Source organism: Brachyistius frenatus, unplaced genomic scaffold (assembly GCF_029030835.1).
Source record: "Brachyistius frenatus isolate BFR_SWC_R1_liver_20210118 unplaced genomic scaffold, ASM2903083v1 Contig_15, whole genome shotgun sequence".
Taxonomy (NCBI): Eukaryota; Metazoa; Chordata; class Actinopteri; family Embiotocidae; genus Brachyistius; species Brachyistius frenatus.
This window is the reverse complement of record NW_027210614.1, coordinates 4,933,607-4,955,882: the sequence shown is the minus strand read 5'-3', so window position 1 is coordinate 4,955,882 and position 22,276 is coordinate 4,933,607. Positions and strand designations below refer to the sequence as shown.

The 22,276-nt window shown below is 41.2% G+C and overlaps 3 protein-coding genes across 3 annotated transcripts; 2 read left to right on the top strand and 1 right to left on the bottom strand.

Annotated features, from left to right (window-relative positions):
- Positions 1-664: 664 nt before the first annotated feature.
- On the bottom strand, positions 665-7,499 carry rab4a (RAB4a, member RAS oncogene family). Its single transcript, XM_069693720.1, has 8 exons — positions 7,396-7,499; positions 5,873-5,953; positions 5,342-5,456; positions 4,712-4,774; positions 4,432-4,586; positions 4,190-4,285; positions 3,761-3,906; positions 665-2,972 (listed from the first exon to the last, which is right to left on the bottom strand). Exons 1-7 carry the CDS (start codon positions 7,409-7,411, stop codon positions 3,791-3,793), a joined length of 642 nt encoding a protein of 213 aa, XP_069549821.1. The 5' UTR covers positions 7,412-7,499; the 3' UTR covers positions 665-2,972; positions 3,761-3,790.
- A 552-nt stretch (positions 7,500-8,051) lies between these two features.
- Positions 8,052-18,042, top strand: phf10 (PHD finger protein 10). The gene is made up of 12 exons (XM_069693712.1): positions 8,052-8,210; positions 9,038-9,147; positions 9,472-9,602; positions 9,964-10,047; positions 10,193-10,317; positions 10,438-10,587; positions 10,674-10,783; positions 10,949-11,096; positions 11,301-11,453; positions 15,365-15,473; positions 16,359-16,547; positions 16,773-18,042. Exons 1-12 carry the CDS (start codon positions 8,139-8,141, stop codon positions 16,868-16,870), a joined length of 1,479 nt encoding a protein of 492 aa, XP_069549813.1. The 5' UTR covers positions 8,052-8,138; the 3' UTR covers positions 16,871-18,042.
- Positions 18,043-18,838: 796 nt separating this feature from the next.
- psmb1 (proteasome 20S subunit beta 1) lies at positions 18,839-22,235 on the top strand. Its single transcript, XM_069693711.1, has 6 exons — positions 18,839-19,022; positions 19,384-19,491; positions 19,788-19,869; positions 20,776-20,905; positions 21,362-21,468; positions 21,616-22,235. The coding sequence occupies exons 1-6, from the start codon at positions 18,922-18,924 to the stop codon at positions 21,799-21,801; spliced, it is 714 nt and encodes a 237-aa protein (XP_069549812.1). The 5' UTR covers positions 18,839-18,921; the 3' UTR covers positions 21,802-22,235.
- Positions 22,236-22,276: the final 41 nt, after the last annotated feature.

Below are 22,276 nucleotides of genomic sequence, written 5' to 3'. Positions count from 1 at the left end.
ACCATCCTAAATGATCATCCCACCCTAGAATTTTTAATCAGTAATGAGGAATTGAAATTATGACAGTACTAAAATTTGACAGTGCAGTTGGGTTTTAGTGACAAAGGAAAGAGAGAACCAGACTTACTGCGTGTGTTTCTGAAAGGTCCTCATTTTATAAATAACTGATGAAATGTTGTTGATCTAATGTGCTGATGACATAAAGTGTTGAAGAACTAAAGTACTGTAAACTGTATAATTTTGTACATTTGTCTGTTTACATAGTAGGCTCTTAACCTACTGTATGTACATAATTCAGTGATTTAGAAGACAACACTTGGGCTTACAGTGAATAATGCTGCGCAAAGCTTTGAATAAATAATAAAATTCCACATGTCTGTTTGTCTCCACCATATTACACATTATTATCGAGACTTTGAGTTGAACCTTATTTGGCATCACAAAAACAACACACCATTTCAGTGTGCCTTAAAGCTAAGACTTAGCTCTGATTAGTCTGTGTTTCTCAGTGGCTCATAGAACGACATCATGCATTAACTGTGCGTAGTTGAGTTTGTGACATTTTATGAGACTGCTTCGTGTTTCCTGTTCATCAGAGCTTAACAAAGCTGTTTGAAATTTGTCTTAGGTCAAAGATGGCAAAAAAAAAAAAAAAAGTCCGATGCTATATTTGTTGTAGTTTTTATTTTAAAAACATATGCTTTAACACAATAAATTAAAAATCTATGATATTCATAATGACAGGAGAAAAAGAGACGTACATAAATACAAACAAAAGGACATAAACACAGAACAACCTGAGGTGGAGCAGCTAAAGCCACCATCAGATGTCAAACACTTGGGGGTTTCTCTCTAATACGAAATATTTCTAGTGTTTGAAACGTGCCTAATTCAAATCAAATTTTTAAGGGATAAAAAATATTAACAAATTAAAAGCATAACCACGTGATGCAGTGGTGGAACGCACCAATTAAAAAAAAACTATAATCTGCAAAAATTCCCAAATTTAGGTTTTTAGATGAGCACTTAATGTGGTCGGAAGTTTAAAACAGGAGACAAAAATAAATAAAGCACACGAGATAAGTTTTATACCGCTGATAAAAGTAGAAATGCGTTTAGTTAGTATCACCCACAGCTGGCAGCAGTCAGTCAGGTACTCATCATGTAAACAGGCAACATTTATAGAAGTGACAGAGATCAGCCATTTGTCTTAACTGGAATCCTTTGGAAAAAGACGTGTTACACCACCAAACAACTCAACACTGAAAGGTGAATGTGCTGCTGTGAATTTAAAGATGACATGTAACTTTCACACAAATGATCCCAATAAACTTAAAACGTCTGCTCAGAACATTTCAGGCTGCCTCAGTGTTTTTCTCTGAGCATTGTCATCGTCACAGCATTTTTTTTTTCTTCTTCTTCATGATAATAAAGTCCACTTCAACTCATCCCGTTTACAAATACACACGAGATGCCAGTGTATTGTAGCGTCACATGATAATATAGTGGAGTATGAAACAAATGCTTAATATGATATCTACTTTAATATACATATAATATCTTTCATAAATGAAATACTCTGATATTCTGTTTGAGAAAACATGCGTCAGTCTCTATATACACAAACTCTGTACAGTGTCTGATGCTTTGGGGGAACAGGAAGAGAGAAAAAGGGGATGTAAACAATGCAAGACAGTTCGGGGTGGAGGACGAGAGGGTCGGCAAGCTGAGGATGTGTAAATTAGTGGCTGCATTAGCAGGGGGCCCTTTTCTAGGAGATACGGTGTGTATGAAGGGAGTGGAAGAGGCACACAGGGAGTGAAAAGAGTACAGGTCGTCAGTAGACTGTTGGTGGTGTGTTAAAAACAGGTGAGAGGGAAGTTAGCAGGTAATTAGAGCAGGTGGCTGGAGAAGGAGAAGTACTATAAGGGGAGGGTCTTAAATTAAGGAATGGTTCAGCAATTTGGGGAATTTGTCTTCTTGCTAAGAGTTAGATGATAAAATCGATACTTCGTGTTAGTACACCATTAGTACTTTCCATTTACATCGGAAGTCAGGGCTGGGAATGACATCACACCTGAGTCACGGCGATCCAGTGCAACTAATTGGAAAAGCCCTGCGTTGTTAGTGTACTAGGTGATAAATCATTACGCAGTATTTGGCACATGCAAACGCCGCAGCAACACATCCACAGATAGCAGCTGGACGGTAATGTGTGCACGGCTGATTTAACGAGACACAAATCAGACAACGGTGCTAATAAACGGTATCGGAGCATTCACTACAATTGACATAGGAACAGCCATTTTGGATTTTGAGATCAGGGTTAGCGAGGTTCCTTTGACTTTCCAAGTCAGAAATAAAACTGCAAAGGGCGTTCTGGTAAAAATGTCCCCACATGAAACTCACCGTTCAAATGGTACCAACTACCAACCTGGAGGCGGTATGCAGTCAGCTTCGCTTAGCAAACAGGTTTGCATGGCTTGCTCCAAAATTAAAGAAATCAACCTACGGAGACTTTTTAAGCTAACTAATTACCAGTTATATCTTTTTAGTTTCCTACAGAAAATGCAAGAAGGCCCATTTCTCAAAGTGTAGACTATTCCTTTAAGTAGTTTAGCTGGAATGTAGGTGTCTTTAAAAATGTGATGATCTGGGTGAGCAGGTGTGGAGTAGAAAGGCAGGAATTGCACGTCCTAGTTGGAGGGTCGGAGAGAGTTTGGTCCAATAGAGGAGCAGACTGTTGGAGGGTGGGCGGTCTCTGGTTACCTTGGAGATCTTCAGAGTTCTAAGAAGGGGGTGTGGCTGGGACGTCCGCAGCCATGACAATGACGGTTCTGAAGATTGTGAAGGTTCTGAAGGGTCCGTGCAAAGGTCGAAGATCAAAGGTCAGGGAGGGCTCACCAGCATAGCAACCTGAACCCGACATGGTTGGGTCCCCCATGGCTGTTCTTCTCCTGGTCTTCACAAACCTGTCAGCAACACATAAGCAAAGGTGCATCAACAACTTGCATGTAAATATCCAATGAGCGATTCTCATCAATACTGGGCAAAGAAATGCAGAGGTGTGTTCCACTTCCTGTTTGAAAGCTGCTCCACAACCATGTCAACTAACAAAAAAGCAGCGTCTGTTTAGCCAAAGCCTGATGCATCTTATTCCTCTGTGCCATAGACCTCCACTGTGGTCCACATCCCTATCTGGACAAATCCACATCTGAGTAAAGTGCTACTCAAAAGAATGCACTATTTACACCTGTGCGAATAAATTTGAAACCCACAGCGCTCAGGTGCTTTCGGAAAGTATTTAGCCTTTTTCTTAATTTCTTCAGGATTGTCTTCCCATGGAGCAAATGATCATTAGGCTCCAGACAAGCTGGGGAAGTCAGAGAGTACCGAGACAGAATGATGCCTTGTTGGTTTTGGTCCTTTCATGAGATACGTTGATAACAACATAAAATACTCACTAATTATTGATTACCAGCAGGAAAATCCTCTCAGATAACTGTGATGAAGGCATCCCATAGATGTATCCGTTCACATTTAATACAGTTTGAGATTTTTGACTAAATTAAAAATAGCCTCAAAGCTCGTCCACTGTGACCCGACGAGAGACAGGAGTGCACAGAGCTGAGCAGGATTTCACGTCACCGCCTCTCAGTGTGAGAGGGCGACTCTTGTTTTTCCAGCATAAAACAGTAAAAACATCCTTGTTTTGTGAAAAGCACACCGTCCAAACACAGCAGTACTCTGGTCCGTTCACCTTGTCTGTCTATGTTACAGGAAACGTCCACTAGCAGCCGCACTCCTGGGTGCCCTGCGGCTGAGCACGACGAGGGGAACGAAGCTGTCGTAGCGCAGCGTCGCCATACTGGATGCCCGACCCCATCCTCTCTGGATCCAGCTCCCCTGAAAAAGAGATGAGGTCAGTGAGGAGACAGAAAAGTAAGAGTGTGATGACACCATACTCACATAAGCAGCGTTATAGCTGCTCTTACTTATGAAAATTGTATTTGAGTTTGGGCACTGAATTTTACTGCCAGTTGAGAAAAGGTGGGTAAATCATCCGTGTGGGTTCACTGAGCCTGTTTATAACACTAGTTTGGAGTCCTAATGAAGCCTGCCTCTTGATCCTGTTAGGATAAGAGAGGGATTTAGAGTCAGGGGTTACAGTTATGGGAGAAGCTCCTACCTGACTCTATCTTGTTGAGGATTTTCCGAGCGCACTGGACGAAGGCCTCTTCAACGTTCTCCCCCGTTAGAGCGCTGGTCTCCAGGAACATCAGCTCTAATGCACACAAGTCACTGATTAGAGCTGCCGCTGGTGTCAGCACCAAAATCAACACAAGTGGAATACTTTCATATAATTGACAGGCTAATGACACACATATATAATTATAAATTAAGACGTTCCTCAGCTGTTGTTCATCTTACCGTTCTCCTGAGCGAAGCGAGACGCCTCCAGGAACGTGACCTCTCTGTCAGCGTCCAGGTCCTTCTTGTTACCACACAGGATGATGACAATGTTCTGACTCGCCAGCATCCTGGCGTCGCTCAGCCACGTGGTCAGAGCGTTGTACGTCTCTCGACTGCAGCGCGGAGAGAAACGGGGAGAAACGAAGAAAAAAGAAAGCAAGAGGGAGACACATTACATTTCAGAACTGGGACGGGAGCGAACGGGAAAAACAAACATTAACATCACGATGTGTGATACCTCGTGATATCATAGACCAGCAGGGCTCCTGCGGCTCCTCGGTAATAACTCCTGGTCACAGACCTGACACACACACACAGTCGAAACAAACAGGTTGTAACTTTTAGATTTAGAGAAACGGCAAACTTTTCAGATTAAAGTCTCCTCTGGACGGACAAACATTATAATTCAGAGACATTCTGACGAGATTATAAAGTGGAGCAAGTGAAATTAACACTGTCTCTGTAACAGCAATCACCACAAGACAAAGCAGCAAACAATCCAATCAGTGTGTCTGACAAGTGACAATGTTGGCCGTGTAAAAAGTTTATTCAACTTTCATTTAAGTTATTTCCACATTTTCTCCCAGAACTCCTGAAAAGACTCTTCATCCTGTCCACCTCTCAGTATATGGAATCACTGTTAGTGTGAACATTTAACTTATCAAATAAAATCTAGCTGCCATATTCAATGACCGCCACCACTACTCGTTGATATAGAATCTATTTGTTCAGCTCTTTGTTTCTCCTCAAATACTCCCGTGTCAGTGATCTTTTGACTTACATTTAGCCGGTTAATGTTCAGGGTTAAGCTCTAAACTTGCCAGCTGTTGAAGTGAAGCTCCAGGTTCTTGTTGGGGATTTGTCCTACCTGAACCTTTCTTGTCCTGCAGTGTCCCAAATCTGCAGTTTGACCATTTTGTTGACCACGCTGATGATCTTAGAGCCAAACTCCACTCCAATCGTGTGGTTGGACTCATCTTTAACTGGAAGACAATATGAGGCTTTGAATTATGTCATTGTTTTTAAATAAGTGGACATCAACAGTATAGCTTTACAGTAAAACCAAAACGGACTCTATAAGAGACTGAATATCACAATCTTGTCCTAACACATCTCTAGAGGCATGTTGTTGTCCCTGAGCTACAAAAAAAAAAAAAAAAAGACTTTGTGCCGATTATGCTTTTAATACTGATTTTAACACACCTACAATTTTACTGCGTTACAGCCTGCAATGCAGTGTGAATTACAGGTGTATTGTTTTCCTGTTTGTCTGAGGGACCTTAATATAGAGCAGAGTCTTACTTATGGATGTCACATGACTGCATTTATATGAGGAGTCAGAGAAGCAGTCTGTGTGAGCAGTAAACAGTGAGCAGTGTGCTGCGTCTGTCCGACTTACATCTCTTCTCTATGAACTGATGCAGCAGACAGGATTTGCCTGTCCCGGCGTTCCCAATCACCAGGAATTTAAACAGGAAATCTGTCGGGGCAAAACAGAAATAAGATACAACATAACACAGGATTTAACTTCTGTTAATGGCATTCAAGGCTGTCACACTAATGCGCCAACTGGGCCATTATTATCAGACAGTATTAGTTTTGGCTAGTTATATATGCCGGCTGATATGTGTTAAAAAAAAAAAAAAGACAAGTAGTATGTAGAAAAGTTGTTTAAATCTAATCTAATTCTTAGTACCACATCTTAGTCAGGATGAATTTCACGACTCCACAAATATATGATGCTCTTGTAGAATATGATGATTACTGTGGATTAAACGGACCAACGGTACATAAACCATAAGATTAAGTACCGCAGTAAAATACACATTATTGCAGCAATAATATTCATCCAAAAACATCATAGTAAAACACTGTCAGGGAGCATTTTACTGCAGTGTGTATTCTTGATACTTTAAGTACATTTTGTCGGTAATACCTGCATACTTTTACTTAAGTGAGGTTTTGAAAACAGGGCTTTTACTTGTATTAGAGTTTCACACTGGTATTAGTACTTTTACTAAAGTAAAGGACCGAATGACTTTTTCCACCCCTGGAAAATATTAAATTCTCTGATTCCTGCGTCTTAAATGTAAATATGTTCTGGTTCTTTTAGTGATAATAAACTTCATATCTTTTGGCTGTGGACGGTTGATCAGGTCAAAACAACACATTTTAGGCTGCACATTTGGCTTTGAGAAACACTGGTCGACATTTTTCCATCATCTGACCTTTTAAAAATCACAACCAGTCAATTAATGGAGGAAGTAATTGATAGATTGTTTTGATAATCACGAGCACAGCGGTTAGTAGTTTATGGTTTGATACACCATAAACAGATTACAGCAGGTATTTCATGGCAACCTGACTTGTCTGATAATGCAAACAAGATACAAACCATAACCATGATCAGCTTTAGTGATGTAAACACACTCCCGTCTGCGGGACGGACGAGTTCAGTCTCATAAATTAAAGAGCCTGTATGGATGATGGTGGGGCTGTGCGGGGTCATCCCAGCTACACCTCAAAATCAGGCTCAAACTCGTGTGAAAATAGTGAAGCTGGGAGAATAAAACCACGGTTATGTGTTATTTAACATTACAGGACACACAGCTCAGACACGCCAGCTGAGAGACGGTGAGCCGCGCCAGCTTCCTGTCTTTTCCGATCAGCTCTTGGCTGGTTCGTCACCTTTGCACAGTCGCTCTGTTTTGTGCCCACGATTACAGCGAAACTCTGCGTGGATTTACTCACGCTGACATGGCAATTTCAAGGCCAGCAGCCTTCACCGACGGGCTCGGCTAGCCTGTCAGCTATCTGTTTACGATGAGGAAAAAGCTCCCTCGGCACACCTGCCTCGCCTTATCGCATCTCTGTGGCTACGAGGAGTTAAAACTGGCCACTTGGCGAAAACAGCCTCCTTACCGTATGACTCCGACATCGCCACTGTGGCGGTTTGATAGCAAAAAAAAAAGGACGGGATGGAGGAGTAGAAGTTGACAGATGGCGACCTAGCTAAGTAAAGGAAAAAATAGTCCTGTTGATGATTTCCGCGGATTCCAGCTGATTTTTCCCTCCGACTTCCCGTACGTTGTTTGTTTCAAAATAAAAGCCGTCGACGATCCCAACCGCCAGGGTTTTATAGTGACGTCAGACTCCCGCAGGGTGGCGCTTTTTGACCGTTTCAAACTTTTTGGTAAATGTTCAGCTTTTATACGTAGTCTATAGTTCAGACTTTGTTTTAACCCTCCTGTTAAATTGTGGTTCAAATAAAAAATAAAAAAAAATATATATATATATAAAAAAAAATTTTAAAAACGGGAAGAATATTTTCTATATATATTTTTTTCTGTTTGGATTAATTACTGGCATAAACAAGTAAATAGATCAACCCCCCTCGATCCTTAAAGTTTGCCTTTACAGATAACACAGCCATGGTCTCTTATTGTCCCCCAAAAAAAGGCCAACATGTTATAGTCACGAACACAATCCATAAGGACGCCATGCGCAGCAGCTCCGGTCCACAAGGGGTCACTTGTGTTTGATAAATGTTTTCCAGCCGCCAGAAAACCTGACAAGAGAAGAAGAAGAAGAAGAAGAAGAAGACGAAGAAGAAGCGGAGACGCGGCTAGTGAGCTAGCCTAGCTGCAGGCAGTCTTTAAATAAATATGGCTGCTGTGCTCCCCGTGAGACCGCCCTGCGACAGCAACCCCGCAACTCCCGGAGCACAATCCATAAAGGTGACATTTATGCTGCATTTAAAACACCATTAAAACTTCCAGTTATCTTCTCGGAGCTCTACGAGGTGGCTCGCTCAGCTCACAGCTAACAGGCTATTGTTGAATGGTAACTGTTAGCCGTGTTAGCGTCACCGCTTTGTTTTCAACGGAGATGAATGAATGGCTCCTCAGCTTGTTCTGGGAACACGTTGCCGTCATGTTTGCAGACACGTGCCTTGTGTGTTTTACCTCATCGCTACAGGGTCGGGATGTAGTGACTGAGGTCATGTTAGTGTTGATGCACTGTGTTTTCACTGAGCTCTTAAAGAGATCTCACTACTACAAGGTCCTACATCTCTGGAGGTTTGGACCCTGTTGGGTACACTTGAGCTTTGGATTCATTCATGTGAACTAGGTCACTGCTCACTCTCAGGGAATGGGATTAATTATATGGTCAAGTCTCAAAACTGCGCTGTGTGTCTGTAACTGTGATAAACACCACCCACTGTACACTGTGCTACTTTGACCTGGTCGTCTGCTTATTATTGAGGAATTATGGGCTCTGCTTGGATGAGTTGTAGGTCCTAAAGATGAGCCAGTCTCTAATGAAGAAATACTGCTATGTGCCGGCCTTAATCATTAAGTTAGACAGCAACGTGACATCATACAATGATCACCCTGTGGACTTGTCCCTGTTTGCCTTCTAAACAGCATCAAAATAAATACTTATGTGAAATATATTTGGGCTCCTGTTATTGTGTTGTTTACTCTGTATCTCATACAAATTTAGTGTTTAAACCTGAGCATAAGTCATTCTTAAAAATTGTTTTCTTTCTTTTCCTTTGTAGGAAGATGTAATAGAAGAGGAGTCCAATGATGGCAGCCAACCTCCCAAGAGAAGGAGGATAGGATCAGGGGACAGCTCTCGAAGCTGCGACACCTCCAGTCAAGATCTTGGGTAGGCTGGCTTGATACTTGGCATTGCTGTTGTTGGTGGTGTTTGTTGTTTACATACAGTATAATATATTTGTCCTTATTCTGTACCCCAAAAATGTACTTGCATGCACCTGTATGTGATAAACCTGGAAGATGTAACTCAACATGAAGCCCACTTTATGGTCTCTGGGCTTTACATCCTGAATTTTAAAACACAATTTTCACATATTTAGTTAAATTTACCGTCCCACCTAATAACCTGATAGTATTTCTTATTTTCCCATAATGTTCATCATTAAGGAATAATATTTAAAAAGCCCTGTTTTCCCTTCACCTCTCCTTGCAGCCCAACATATTTCCCTGCAGAAAACCTGACAGAGTACAAGTGGCCACCAGATGACACAGGAGAGTATTACATGCTACAGGAGCAGGTCAGCGAGTATCTGGGAGTCACATCGTTCAAGAGGAAGTATCCTGGTAAGTAAAATGTTTAAACAATACTCTATCTCTTTCAGTGTTTGATGATGTACTGTAGTATTTGCTGTTTATTGAGATATCAGAGATGAGATATTATTGATAAATATTTGGACAAAATGTTTGCAGCTTTTTTTATATCCTATAGAAAGATGTAAATCTCATCCTTTGTTAATGTGGAGAACAGAAATATTTTAACAATAATACCTGAACTTATATAAGTATAGTAATTAAGAAAAGGTGGGATGATCTTATTAGTAGTGGAGATGACATCGTGTTTTGTCACCTGTCATACTGTTGTAACACCAGAACTGATTTTTTTAATAATTTTAATTTTTTAAATTTTTTTTTAATCCCTCTTTAGATATGGAGAGGAGAGACTTGTCCCACAAAGAGAAGCTCTACCTCCGTGAACAGAATGTCATCACTGAGACGCAGTGCACTCTGGGTAGAAACCAATCCCAAAACTGTCAGACAAAATCGTTAACATAGCCTCCACACTCATTTCACTCCATCACACAAAGAAATCCAAGAAGTCTGTAAAATATATGCTTTCAAAGTACAAATTGCCAACCGTTTGTGTTCATCTGCAGGTCTGACAGCTCTGCGAAGTGACGAGGTGATTGATCTGATGATAAAGGAGTATCCCACCAAACACTCGGAGTATTCAGTTATACTGCAGGAGAGGGAGCGACAGAGAATAGCAAAAGAGTACTCTGTGAGTACAAAACAACATAGAAATATCCTGTATTTCATAGTTAGGCATTTAATGAATCTCTTTTACACACATGATGTACGTATTTACTTACTTCTTACATTCTTTGTTGTCCTTTCACAGCAAATGCAGCAGCAGAACCCTCAGAAGGTCGAGGCCAGCAAAGTCCCCGAGTACATAAAGAAGGCAGCAAAAAAAGCTGCCGAGTTCAACAGTAACTTCAACCGGGAGCGTATGGAAGAGAGGAGGGCTTACTTTGACCTCCAGACACATGTAAATCCAACTTGAAACGACAGATGATTCAGTCACTGTGTTTTCTCTGTCGGGGTTATTGACATGCATTGTGTTTGTTGTCCCAGATTATCCAGGTGCCCCAGGGCAGGTTCAAGGTGCTGGCTCCAGAGCTAACCAGAACTGGGCCCTACCCTGTGGCTCTCATACCAGGACAGTTTCAAGACTACTACAAAAGGTACATTACACACAAAAATAAATGCTTTTGCTGCCAGTTTGCGTCTTATATATTCAGAGTAGCCAACTCAAAACCTCTTCAGAAGTGAAAGTAGTCTCCCAGCAGCGTTTAAGTTGCTGTGCCGAGTGTTTTGCCCTAATGCATCACTGCGGTTGTGCACGACAGGTACTCTCCCAATGAGCTACGATACTTGCCGCTCAACACGGCTCTGTTCGAGCCTCCACTGGATCCAGAACTACCTGCACTGGACTCAGAGCCCGACTCAGACGATGCCGAGGATGGCAAGGATGACAAGAAGAACAAGAACTCATCTGTAAGACGTACATAGAAACGTTTAATCTGGGTCTGATCATAAATTCATCCTGGATAAGTACAATACAATACATTTGTTGACTGGAAGTCAACTATGCAGAGGTCTCCTTTCAAAATCACAAACCTCCACTAAAGTTGACTCGGATATGATGGAAAAACATTTGTACCCTTGACTATTTCGCCACCATCTTCACTTACTCCACAGGACAGCTCTTCAGGTAACACATCGGACGTGGAGAGCCAGGAGGGAGGAGGTGGACCGGGCCACAAGTCCAAGGCCAAAGACAGGACATCGACGCCAGGCAAAGACGGCCACCAGCGCCATTCTGCCTCCCACAAAGCCACCCCAGGGTACAAGGTAGAGGACAAAACCACCTGAACTCTTCTCCAACAACAGCAGCAGCACTTTTCTACCCCCTCCTCCTCTTTCTACTACTACCACTCCCTTACTCCATCCATCCCCACACCCCTCCCTAGCTTTCTTCACTTTGTTCTCCAGCTTCTACAGTTTGTCAGCTTTTCAGCTGGGACAACCTGGTACACACACACACACACACACACACACACACACACACACACACACACACACACACACACACACACACACACACACACACACACACACACTGGGGGTCCTGTCTTCAGTTTTTGTTTTTATGATGGCCACGTGGCTTTTTTTCCTGTCTTTGTACCAGACTGCGAGCAATAAGAACATCTTAAAGGAACAGTTCACTTGTTTCTTTTTCATGGCACTTTCACTTTTTTGATTCTTCAGCGAAGACAAATTTGAACTTTAAAAGTTTTTTCTTTTGATTGTCTTCAATATACCTCTTGTCTGTCCTCACTTGTCATAAAAAAATACTTCCAAGACAAGTGAGTGGATTTTTTTGGCTGCTAGTTTTCCTTTTTAATTTTTGAAAATAATTTTTTTTTGTTACTCTGCTATAGAAAATATAAACCACATACAGTTTGTGGTTGCTTTTAAAAGTAGTTGATGTTAACATTAAAGAATTTTAACATTTATATCTGAAGTGTAAAATGCACTTAACCCTAATGTTTTAAGTGTGTCTTGGTAAAGTAACATGCTTTGTATATACATATACACCATGTGATGTACTGTTAATGTTCATAAGTATCCGACAGCTGTTTGACATGGGCATCACATGTCCCTATAATGTCATCTTGAAGAGACGAGGACTTGCAGACCTTGTTCACACTGTCGCTGAGCTGAGCTAGAGTAGTCTGTCTGCTGACTGTCTGAGCCAGACGAGCCTCACATCAGCTTACCTTTCTCTGACACCCGGTCGTGGAATATCCTTGACTCTCTGAATGTTCAAAGACCTGTTCCCTATAGCACTTTTGGATTTTTGTTTATTTTTCAACTCCACTCCCTTGCAGTAAAACATTTCCAACAACTGAAATTGGCTGGAATATCACCATTAAAGGGACCTGGGTTTGTCCAGTGGAGTTCAGCTCAGCTTTGTGGTGTGGGCATGGTGGTCCTCATAGTGTCTGGTTACCTGTTCCCAGTTTTAGTGTGTTTAAGTTTCTTTTAACTTAACTTTGACTTGACCTTTATTCATCAGATCATATGCTTTTGATCCTTGGCATGTTGGTATCCAGAATTCACTAGAATTAGTCCTTAACATAAAATCCTTATACTGTACACAAAAGGGTGTAGATGTGATAACGGGATTCAAGTATGATCTATCGTTTTGTAACTCCTAAATTGGCTAGTGGCTGTGTAGAGTTGAAACATGCCAGTCTTCTGTTCAGTGGTAGATTTACATTCATTTTCCCCGTCTCAAAAAATCCCAGTAGATGAAAGATTGAATGATATCTCACAGATGAGACAACACATGACAGGAAAGCTTTGACTCAGTAAGGTAGAGGGTGTTGGCTGATTAACGTTACCTCGCTCTGGCCTGGCTACCATCCACAGGACACGCAGTGGTTACTGGTAATCTCATGATTGGTCGAAACTCTCGAAAACGTTTGAGTAGTGTGGTGTTTCACAAACGACTTATCAATAAAAACTCATTTTGAACACCAGAGTTGGAATTAGGTTGACTGTTGACTAACTGCCTCGGCAGCAGTATTTTGTTTAGATGTCAAACGTGTTGCATGTTAAATGTATCTGTATTGTTGCACCATAAATGTGACTTTAAGTTAAGTGGTTCCTTTAAAAGCTGCAGCTCCACAGCCTTCCTGTAGCTTACATATGGATCGAATATTATGGAGAGAAAACCAATGGATTCACTGTGGGCTTCACTTGTATAGAGTATCATGGCATTAATTATATTAACATTGAGAGTGTTCCCCCTGAATCCAGTTGCTATTAGTCCAGCCAAGTGTGGTGCTGGATTGCTCTTCTCAAGGAGCTCAGAAAGTATTGTTATTTTGTTATATTGAATTTGAGGGCCTTGAATATTTGGGTAAGTCGAGGTCCCTTTTACTAGAAAACAGGCAGGCACAGCTACAAACCTTACGTGATAGAAATCTCTTGGCAGCAGAGACGTAATGACTTCAATGTCAATAAAAGTAGAAGCAAGTTTTTTACACCACATGATCCACTGATGTAAAATCTGTGGATGAGTGTGTGGTCAGCAAGTATAAACTCCCTCTGTATGTACGTCTCTGCGGCCAAATTATACATAATGGTTCGAGCAACACGACGCCATTCAAAAGCTGCCAGTATATATATAAAAGCAAAGTATTCTGAGGAATTTTTTTTTCTTATATGTACTTTAAATACAGTCAATTCAGTGAATTATTAGAATAAAAGATATTCAAACTAGCTGGATTCAGACTCATGAATTGCTCCTTTTCAATTGGACTGTGTGGATGTTTCCACTGAAGACACAATCACATCATCCAGACTTAATGAGCCTACTTCCCTTTAGACTGGCCAGTGCTGGTAATGTAAGCATTTCATCCACCCACAAACACATTTGTACGGCTGCGGACAGTTCGCCAAAGCAGCGTGGAGAAACCTTTTACTACTGAAGCTGAGTATCAAAGTAGAATTGCTCGAGAAATATGTATGAAAATGTGCACAAGCAATTCAGGGGACTTCGTCCAGTTCTTCTGTTTCTTGATTCCCTCTTCTGCTGCTGTCTTGGTCTTAGTTTTGTCCTCTGCTTTGTTTCTAGTCTAGATTTTCTTCATTACCAAACCATGTCCTTTATTGACCCATAGTTTTGTACCTTTTGACTGTTTATTCTAATCCACTCACTTCCTGTCAGGGGACCTTTGAATCAAGGATATCACATCATATCTTGAGACGTTAGAAGTAACCGGACATGATTTAGGCTAAACAACAACAACAAAAACATGATTGGCCCGTGAATATCAGAACGACAAGAGAACATTATTATATGAGCACACATACTGTATGGTTAATGGGATACTGCCATAAAGCCTGTTCAATTTTATACATATTTCATGTTCGATAGGAAAAATACTTTTGAGTTGACTTTAAATCGCATTGCTGTTTTAGTTGAGTGAGCCATAAAGGCTTTGTTATCTTATTTTTTTAGTTGTGGCAGTAACCTGTCTGTCCTCAGTGGCTTCCTGTACAGATACAGAACGACCTTAAAGTCCCCTGTTTGCCTCTCTGATGTCCTGATTTAAAGGTCCCTGACTCTCCTTATCTTTCTGCTCTGTCTGTTTCTGTCATCTTTTAAACTCCAGTTCAACAGGAACTTCAGATTTAAGGAGTGGAATTAAAATGTACTAATTTATAAGGCATACAGTGTCCAACCACTCGTTAATCAACTAATTTGATCATTTGTAGATGTTTGTCGAATAGTATTGATCAGTATGACATCACAAATAATGGGAAATGTTGCTAAAATCCTCATATTTAATCTGCTTTTGTTTACGCCAGCTTTTTATTAAGAGTGGAAAAAACAGATCCCGCTGTCTTTATGTGCTTGCAAGTGGCTCTGCGACACAACTGCTCGTCTTTCTTGTATTTGAACCCTGAGATATAATTGAATCTCTTGGTTCTTTGCTGTGATGTCGGCTAACCTGTGGGGGCTCTTTGCCACAAAGACTCCAATCAGTATTCAAAACAACAAGATGTACGTTCGCCAACACTTTAAACTGTTGGATGAAATTTGTGTTTCAGGTAGAAAAGGCTTTTGTTCGTCAAGATAAAGTCTTCTTGTTCTCGTAGGCATTAAACATACTGTATACTGCTGTATTTCCATGACTACAGGATAACGGTGTATGATTGGTTTTTATAGCATTATTCTGCCCTTGCAGCCTAAGGTCATTCCCAATGCTATATGTGGCATTTGCCAGAAGGGTAAAGAGGCCAACAAGAAAGGCAGGCCAGAGGCTCTCATTCACTGCTCCCAATGTGATAACAGTGGTAAGTTCACATACTCTATTTTAAAGGGCAGTTTCCTGCTTTTGTGTTGTGATTTTTTTTTTTTTTTAAACTTTGTACCAGTATTTCCAGTATCAGCACAGTTTAGACGCTTGTAATGATAGTTGTGTTTATATTTTTGTGCCAATTATGTTTAGTCAACACTGGTGTTTACAATTAACTAAAGATTTGAGTTATTAATTTCACGTCATCACAGATCTTCACTGTCGAGTGAATAATCTCTATGATTAAAGAAAGTGTTCAGTTGTCTGTTAAACCACCTGCCAACTTTATTTCATTCCATGTAAGCACGTTTTAAAGTGTTTATATATTAAACACGTAGTGAGTGTTTCCATTTCAACAGGACAGTTTGTGTGAGTCCATGTTTATAATTCACTTTTCAGATGATTTACGTTGGCTGTACAGTTACAAAGACACCGGTGGTTCAAACAGTCGTCAGTGCTGTTACTTGTCTTAAGGCCGTTTCAAACATTTGGGAAGATGTAGTATCTTATTTAGTTTTTACCAGACAGACCAGAAATACAGTAAATGCTTCCCTGTCAGAAATATCACAGATTTCGATGTTGCTTTTCCTTTTTAAAGACGACTAATGAGAAATCACCAGCATGGGCCACAGTATTTCTGTGGATATAATCCTTACAAACATCTGCATGAGCTGCACTAAAACAACAGTACAGCACGTGTAACACGGGCCTGCTTACATTATGGCTCTTTTGTGTGTGTGTCGTGTGTGTGTGTGTGTGTGTGTGTGTGTGTGTGTGTGTGTGTGTGTGCGCGCGCGCGCACGTGTTGTGTATTTATTCGGCTATGTGTGTGCCCCCGGCTCTTTTGCCGCTGTGCGCGTGTCTCCGTGTTCACAAACTTCAGGCCACCCGTCCTGCTTGGACATGAGCAGGGAGCTGGTGAGTGTGATCCAGACGTACCGCTGGCAGTGTATGGAGTGTAAGACCTGCACCGTGTGCCAGCAGCCCCATCACGAGGACGAGATGATGTTCTGCGACAAGTGTGATCGAGGGTACCACACGTTCTGCGTGGGCATGGACTCCATACCTACAGGTGAGTGGGTGGACACGCGGTGCGGACGCAACAGCGCGTGGTGCGTACCAGGGTGGGTCGATGGGCGGACAGACACTCAACCACTTAGTGGCTGGACACAACGAAGGCAGAGAGACATGTACACACAGTTTCACACAGTAACTGACTTAGTGTGCCCGTGTGTTACGATTTAGTTTGTGTTTTTTTTTTGTTCGCGCCTGTTATGAATTCATTCTGTCTCCTCAGGTCTGTGGGTATGTGAGGTTTGCGACAAAGATTTCACCACACCCAAGAAGAAAGGAGGAGCCAAAACACCTAAGAAGTCAAAGTCTGCTAAAAAATGATCGACTCCACCGTTAACTGTAAGACGATCAAATTCGACATGATTGTCATCCGTTCAGCCAGTTGCAGAAGTTGTCAAAACTCTAAAACATTATTGTTTATCACAAAAACTTCACTGGAGAATGATCATCTCTAAAGCCCAGTTAGTGAATGTTGATAAAAGAAGTATGTAGCCTCCTACTAAATACAAACGATGATTCAAACACAAAATCTTAGCCTGCTTTTACTCTTTATTGATTGACAGGTCTTTAAATCTACAGGCTAAAACTAGAAAACAAATTTATTTACCTTTTCTGTAAAGGTTTTAGTTGGTGTCGGCAAGGCAGGCCTGTAATTTGAATCACAATACCTGAAATCAAATATTTAGTTTATGTATGTGATGATCCTACGTCAAATGTTCGCATAGATGAGGCATTAACATGAGCAGAGCAACTTCTTCTTTTTTTTTAATCGTGACTGAACTTCAGACGTGCATTAATAATGGAACAGCTAAACTGTAAATCAGATCCATCCAAATATACTGCAGTAAACAAACCTTTGACCTGACCACTAACACAATCACAACATTCCTGCGTCATTACACAGATGAATCATGACGTTACTGTCCCGTCATGTTTTTACAGTCATAAACTCTATGCTGGGAAATGTTTCAGTTGAACAAATGGTGCTTCTGATCCTGTGTGACTGAAACAATCAGACCTCACTGATGTGATTCAGTTTAAATGACATTTTTGTGTGTTTTTTTTTTTATCTTGTTGATTACCGTTTGCAATTTTAATTAACTTGTATTTAATGGGGCAGGCCAGTAAAGAGCCATCTTAATTATACAAAGTCTTGTCTGAAATAATAATATGGTGCTTCTGATCCTGTGTAAGGAAATGTAACACTGGCTGTGGCCGACCTCACGGCTGTAGGGACTTTCCGGGTTTTTGGGCGCAAGTCTTGATTTTCAAAAGAAATTGTCTCAGCCCTTCACAGTTCATGTAACCACTCGTAATTACATTGAGTTGTAATTACATTGAATTTAGCATCTATCAGCTTGATGATTAGTTTTGTCATTTTTTTTCTATTTTGTATTGTCCTGCAATTAGCAGGTTGTTTATATGTGTTGCTAGTAATGTCATTGTCACTGAATTCTGATGTTTTTAAATAAATGCAACTTTGAAAAGGCTGACTCATCCATTATCTGTTGTGTATCATGTTAAATGCAATTCCAGTCGTTTACCATGTGTTCACTACTGTGTGTCCATATATGTGTGTGTGTGTGTGTGTGTGTGTGTGTGTATGTATATATAGTATATATGTGTGTCTATATATATGTATGTGTGTGTGTCTATATATATATATATATACATATATGTATATGTGTGTGTTTGTCACCAACTGAGTAGAGTTTTAAGAGTCTCAGTTTTACTTTTTCTGTGTCACTTTGCTATTGCCTACTCTGGGCATGTAGGAATTGTAGCGGTACATGCAGCCTGCATGCCAATATATACATTAGCCAAATAAGGAGTGATTTTTAACAGTGCATAAATGTGTCATATCACTGAGGTTCAAATTAATGATTTTATAACTAAATGTCTCGGCACTAAGCACCAAAATGTGGCAACTGCAAGAGATGTTTAAGTATTTGCATTATTTTTGACCACTCCATTCTTAATGCCATCTGTTGTGCGATTTATTTTAGAGAAAAAAAATTGTATCCTGTCCCACAGATATTTTTTATTGTAAAAATAAATTGAGCTGAAATCATTTGGTATTTGCTTTCAATAGATTTTTTTTTTCTAAGACAGACTAATTATAAATAATGCACTCTTTCTGGTTAGTGAAATGTAGGGAAAACTAATGTACTGTACATGTAATTCTCTGGCTCCCGCTGACTCGACTCTGCCATTGTTTGCCCTGCGTCAAGCAGCCTGTGGGGGGCGCCCTCCTACAGACGCCGTCTGAACACGCGGCTGTGATGACGGCAGAAGAAGACGCTGCCATATTGCAGTGATACAGCGAGTTTACCTGAAAACAGCTTCAACACCGACAGCTCTCCGGATCAAAGATGCTTTCTGCGCCGACTTTTGGAGATGCTGGGAAGATGAAAGATTATCATTACACCGGTCCGGTAGAGCACCGGTTCTCACCGTACGCGTTCAACGGAGGGTCAGTGTGAATTTACAACCGCTTGTCCACTCGGCATGCTAACTCGCTAACGTCTACATCCTGTTACATTGGAGTGTGCTAACGAGCTAACGTGCTTCAACAAACAGACTTAGCAGCACAGTTTTAAAGTTTACGAAAAGTTTTTTTTCCTTTTCAAATGAAATATATATATATTTTTTTAATCCTAATGTGCGAATTAACATTACGGACCACACGATTTGAGAGAAAGATGAAATAAAATGACACTTTCAGTTTCGAATTTGTAGCTTAGCTTCCGTTAGCAATCGTGAGAGACATCCGTGTGTCTCCCTCGTCGGTGTTGAACGAGACAAATGAACTGGTGTGTTTTATATTTACTCAGGACTGTACTCGCCGTTGCCGGAGAAGACTTCGCCATCGTCGCCTCAGACACCAGGCTGAGTGAAGGCTACTCGATCCACAGCCGGGACTCGCCAAAGTGCTACAAGCTGTAAGTGCACCGTCTCCTCAGGGACACATGCAGGACAGTCGCAGGGACAGGACACGCTGTGGACTCTTTTTAATCGGTCACTGGTCCGTTTACTCAGTGCTGTCATTGTTCTGTGTATATGTTTTATAAGCTGTTATCATATTTGATGTCCAGCCACAGCGGCTGTCAGTGACCCTGCAGGGTTGTTTTTATTATTATTTTTTTTATACCTGGAGATTAAAACCACGTGAATGTGCCCGTTAAAGAGCACGTTGCTCTGACTGTGATTGACTTTGTCCCTCTTCTTCCTGTTCCAGGACAGACACTACGGTCATTGGCTGCAGCGGTTTCCATGGTGACTGCCTGACTCTGACTAAAATCATTGATGCCAGACTAAAGGTGAGCTTGCACAGACATGGACAGGTGCGAGAGGGCTTCCTCTTTTATTGAAGAAAAAACGGGTTCTACACAAGATGTTTGTGGAAGTCTGTCATGGCACAAACAAAGATTTTTTTCTTTTTCTTTTTCTGAGGACCTTCAGAAAAAGAGTTGTTGGTGTTCATCAGGCTGGAAAAAGTTAAAAAATATATATATATATATATATATATATATATATATATGCAGAGTTTGGACTCCATCAATCCACAAATAGATTGTGACAAATGGAGGAATTTAAAGATCATTATTACCCTCCCCAATAGCGGTCGACCGACAAAGATTACTCAAAGAGCAACGCGTGTAATAGTCGGCGAGGTCAAAAAGTAACCCAGAGTAACCTCAAGGCAACTAAAGGCCTCCTGTTCTAATGTTCATGTTAATGAGTCCACCATCAACCAAACACTGAACAACAATAATGTGCTCAGCAGTATTGCAGAAAGAACATTTATGTCCACCCACAGTTCTCCAAAGATCACATGGACAAGTCAGAAGGCTGTTGGAAAATATTTTGTGGGTGGATGAGACCAAAATAGAACGTTTTGGTTTAAATAAAAAGCGTTATATTCGGTACACGGTGGCGCTACAATCATAGTTTGGGCCTGTTTTGCTGCGTCTTTTGCGACTCGTGTTCAGTAAAATGATGTTTTAGATGATGTTAATGCAGAAAAGTAGGGAATCCTAAAGGGTTGTCAAACTCTCTTACGGCGACTTGTTCTTCGAGGTCTTCTCTTCATTGCACAAGAACCTCTAACAGTGACCAATGTGATCGCAGTTTATTGACAACACGCATGTCCTCTGAACTTCATACAAGTAAGTGGCACAAGCTACCCTGTAATAAATGAGCTAATGTTTCCTCTTCCATCTCAGATGTACAAACACTCGAACAACAAGATGATGACCAGTGGAGCCATTGCAGCGATGTTGTCCACCATCCTGTACGGCAGGAGGTTCTTCCCCTACTATGTCTACAACATCATCGGAGGACTGGATGAAGAGGGTGGGCGCTGATATCATGATGACTTCACTTCATGTAGCGCTTAATACACATTTGCTTTGATTATTTAAGTTAAAAACCTGTATGTTTGGGTTGTAACGGTGTTGTCTGTTTTTGATCACGTTGATGATACCGTTTGACGTGTCAGAGCAGGGAACGCACAGGTGGAATTAATAACCGTCACGATGACACAGTTATGTTAATTGGCCCACTAAGATGTTTGAGTGAGTCAGTACACACAACAGCGGGACCTTCCCGGAGTGCAATGCATCATTGTTATTAAACACACGTGAGCCTTTGCTGCTATCACGTCAAAATGTGTGTTGCAGGAGGCAATATCGCTTGGTTGTTGCATATATTGTGCTTCACTGTATCCTACAGTTAAATTGTATTGTCATGAAGCTGTCAACTGTTTTTGTGAGAACTGTTTTTTTTTTTCTTTTTTTTTCTATATTGTAGGCAAGGGAGCGGTGTACAGCTTTGACCCAGTGGGCTCCTACCAGAGAGACACTTACAAGGCCGGAGGATCAGCCAGTGCCATGCTGCAGCCGCTACTAGACAACCAGGTAGATGACACGCATGCAGTGTGCCACTACCGCAATTCCACCATTTTTTAATTTATTTTTTTGGTCATCAAATATGCAGACAAACAAATATGCCGTGCTCTTGTTAAGTTTCCTCACAGTCCGACTTTCCTTTGACTCCTTCCACAGATCGGTTTCAAGAACATGGAGGGCGTGCAGCACGTTCCTCTGACTCAGGACAAGGCGGTTCAGCTGGTCAAGGATGTCTTCATCTCGGCCGCAGAGAGAGACGTCTACACCGGAGATGCCCTTCGGCTCTGCATCATCACGAAGGAGGGCATTAATGAGCAGACTGTAGCACTGAGGAAGGACTGAGAGGGAAAGATGATGTTTCCATCTGCCTCTGGTTTCCTCTTTGGTCTGTTGGTTGCACATTCACCCTGCAGGTTTGGCCCCTTTACATCAGGTTTCTTACAACAGGAGTGTAGATCCAGAGGTTCATTGGCTTTAACTGGGGGGGCTGAATTTTCCCTTTTTTTTTTGTAATCTCCATTCATAATTGACATCCCTTTACAAGTAATGCTTTTCTCCGGCTTCCCAGTTATTCCCTTTTCATTTTTGCTGTCATCACATCCTCATTCATGTCTTCTAGCAGCTGGATCCTAGATCAGCACTCCTGTTCTGAGAAACAGGCTCTTCACTCACGCTTGCCTAGAATCTGCCTCTGTTTGGATTTGTCATTGTTTTGGAAAGATACATATTCTGTTCTTCTTTTTACATTCTTAATAAATGTAAAGAATTGAAAAGTGTGCTCCTCTTTTTGATTGCATGTTTTCACACTCCACCACAG

Bases quoted from the DNA above. Each gene is read 5' to 3' on its own strand.
- rab4a (XM_069693720.1), bottom strand. The intron at 5,457-5,872 runs GTAAGTCGGACA...ATTGTCTTCCAG, and splicing joins TCAGTTCATAGAGAAGAGAT to TTAAAGATGAGTCCAACCAC. The intron at 4,286-4,431 runs GTAAGATGAACA...TGTGTGCATTAG, and splicing joins TCGCTTCGCTCAGGAGAACG to AGCTGATGTTCCTGGAGACC.
- phf10 (XM_069693712.1), top strand. From the start codon at position 8,139: ATGGCTGCTGTGCTCCCCGTGAGACCGCCCTGCGACAGCAACCCCGCA. The intron at 9,603-9,963 runs GTAAGTAAAATG...ATCCCTCTTTAG, and splicing joins GTTCAAGAGGAAGTATCCTG to ATATGGAGAGGAGAGACTTG. The intron at 15,474-16,358 runs GTAAGTTCACAT...CACAAACTTCAG, and splicing joins CTCCCAATGTGATAACAGTG to GCCACCCGTCCTGCTTGGAC.
- psmb1 (XM_069693711.1), top strand. From the start codon at position 18,922: ATGCTTTCTGCGCCGACTTTTGGAGATGCTGGGAAGATGAAAGATTAT. The intron at 19,492-19,787 runs GTAAGTGCACCG...TTCCTGTTCCAG, and splicing joins TCGCCAAAGTGCTACAAGCT to GACAGACACTACGGTCATTG. The intron at 19,870-20,775 runs GTGAGCTTGCAC...CTTCCATCTCAG, and splicing joins TCATTGATGCCAGACTAAAG to ATGTACAAACACTCGAACAA.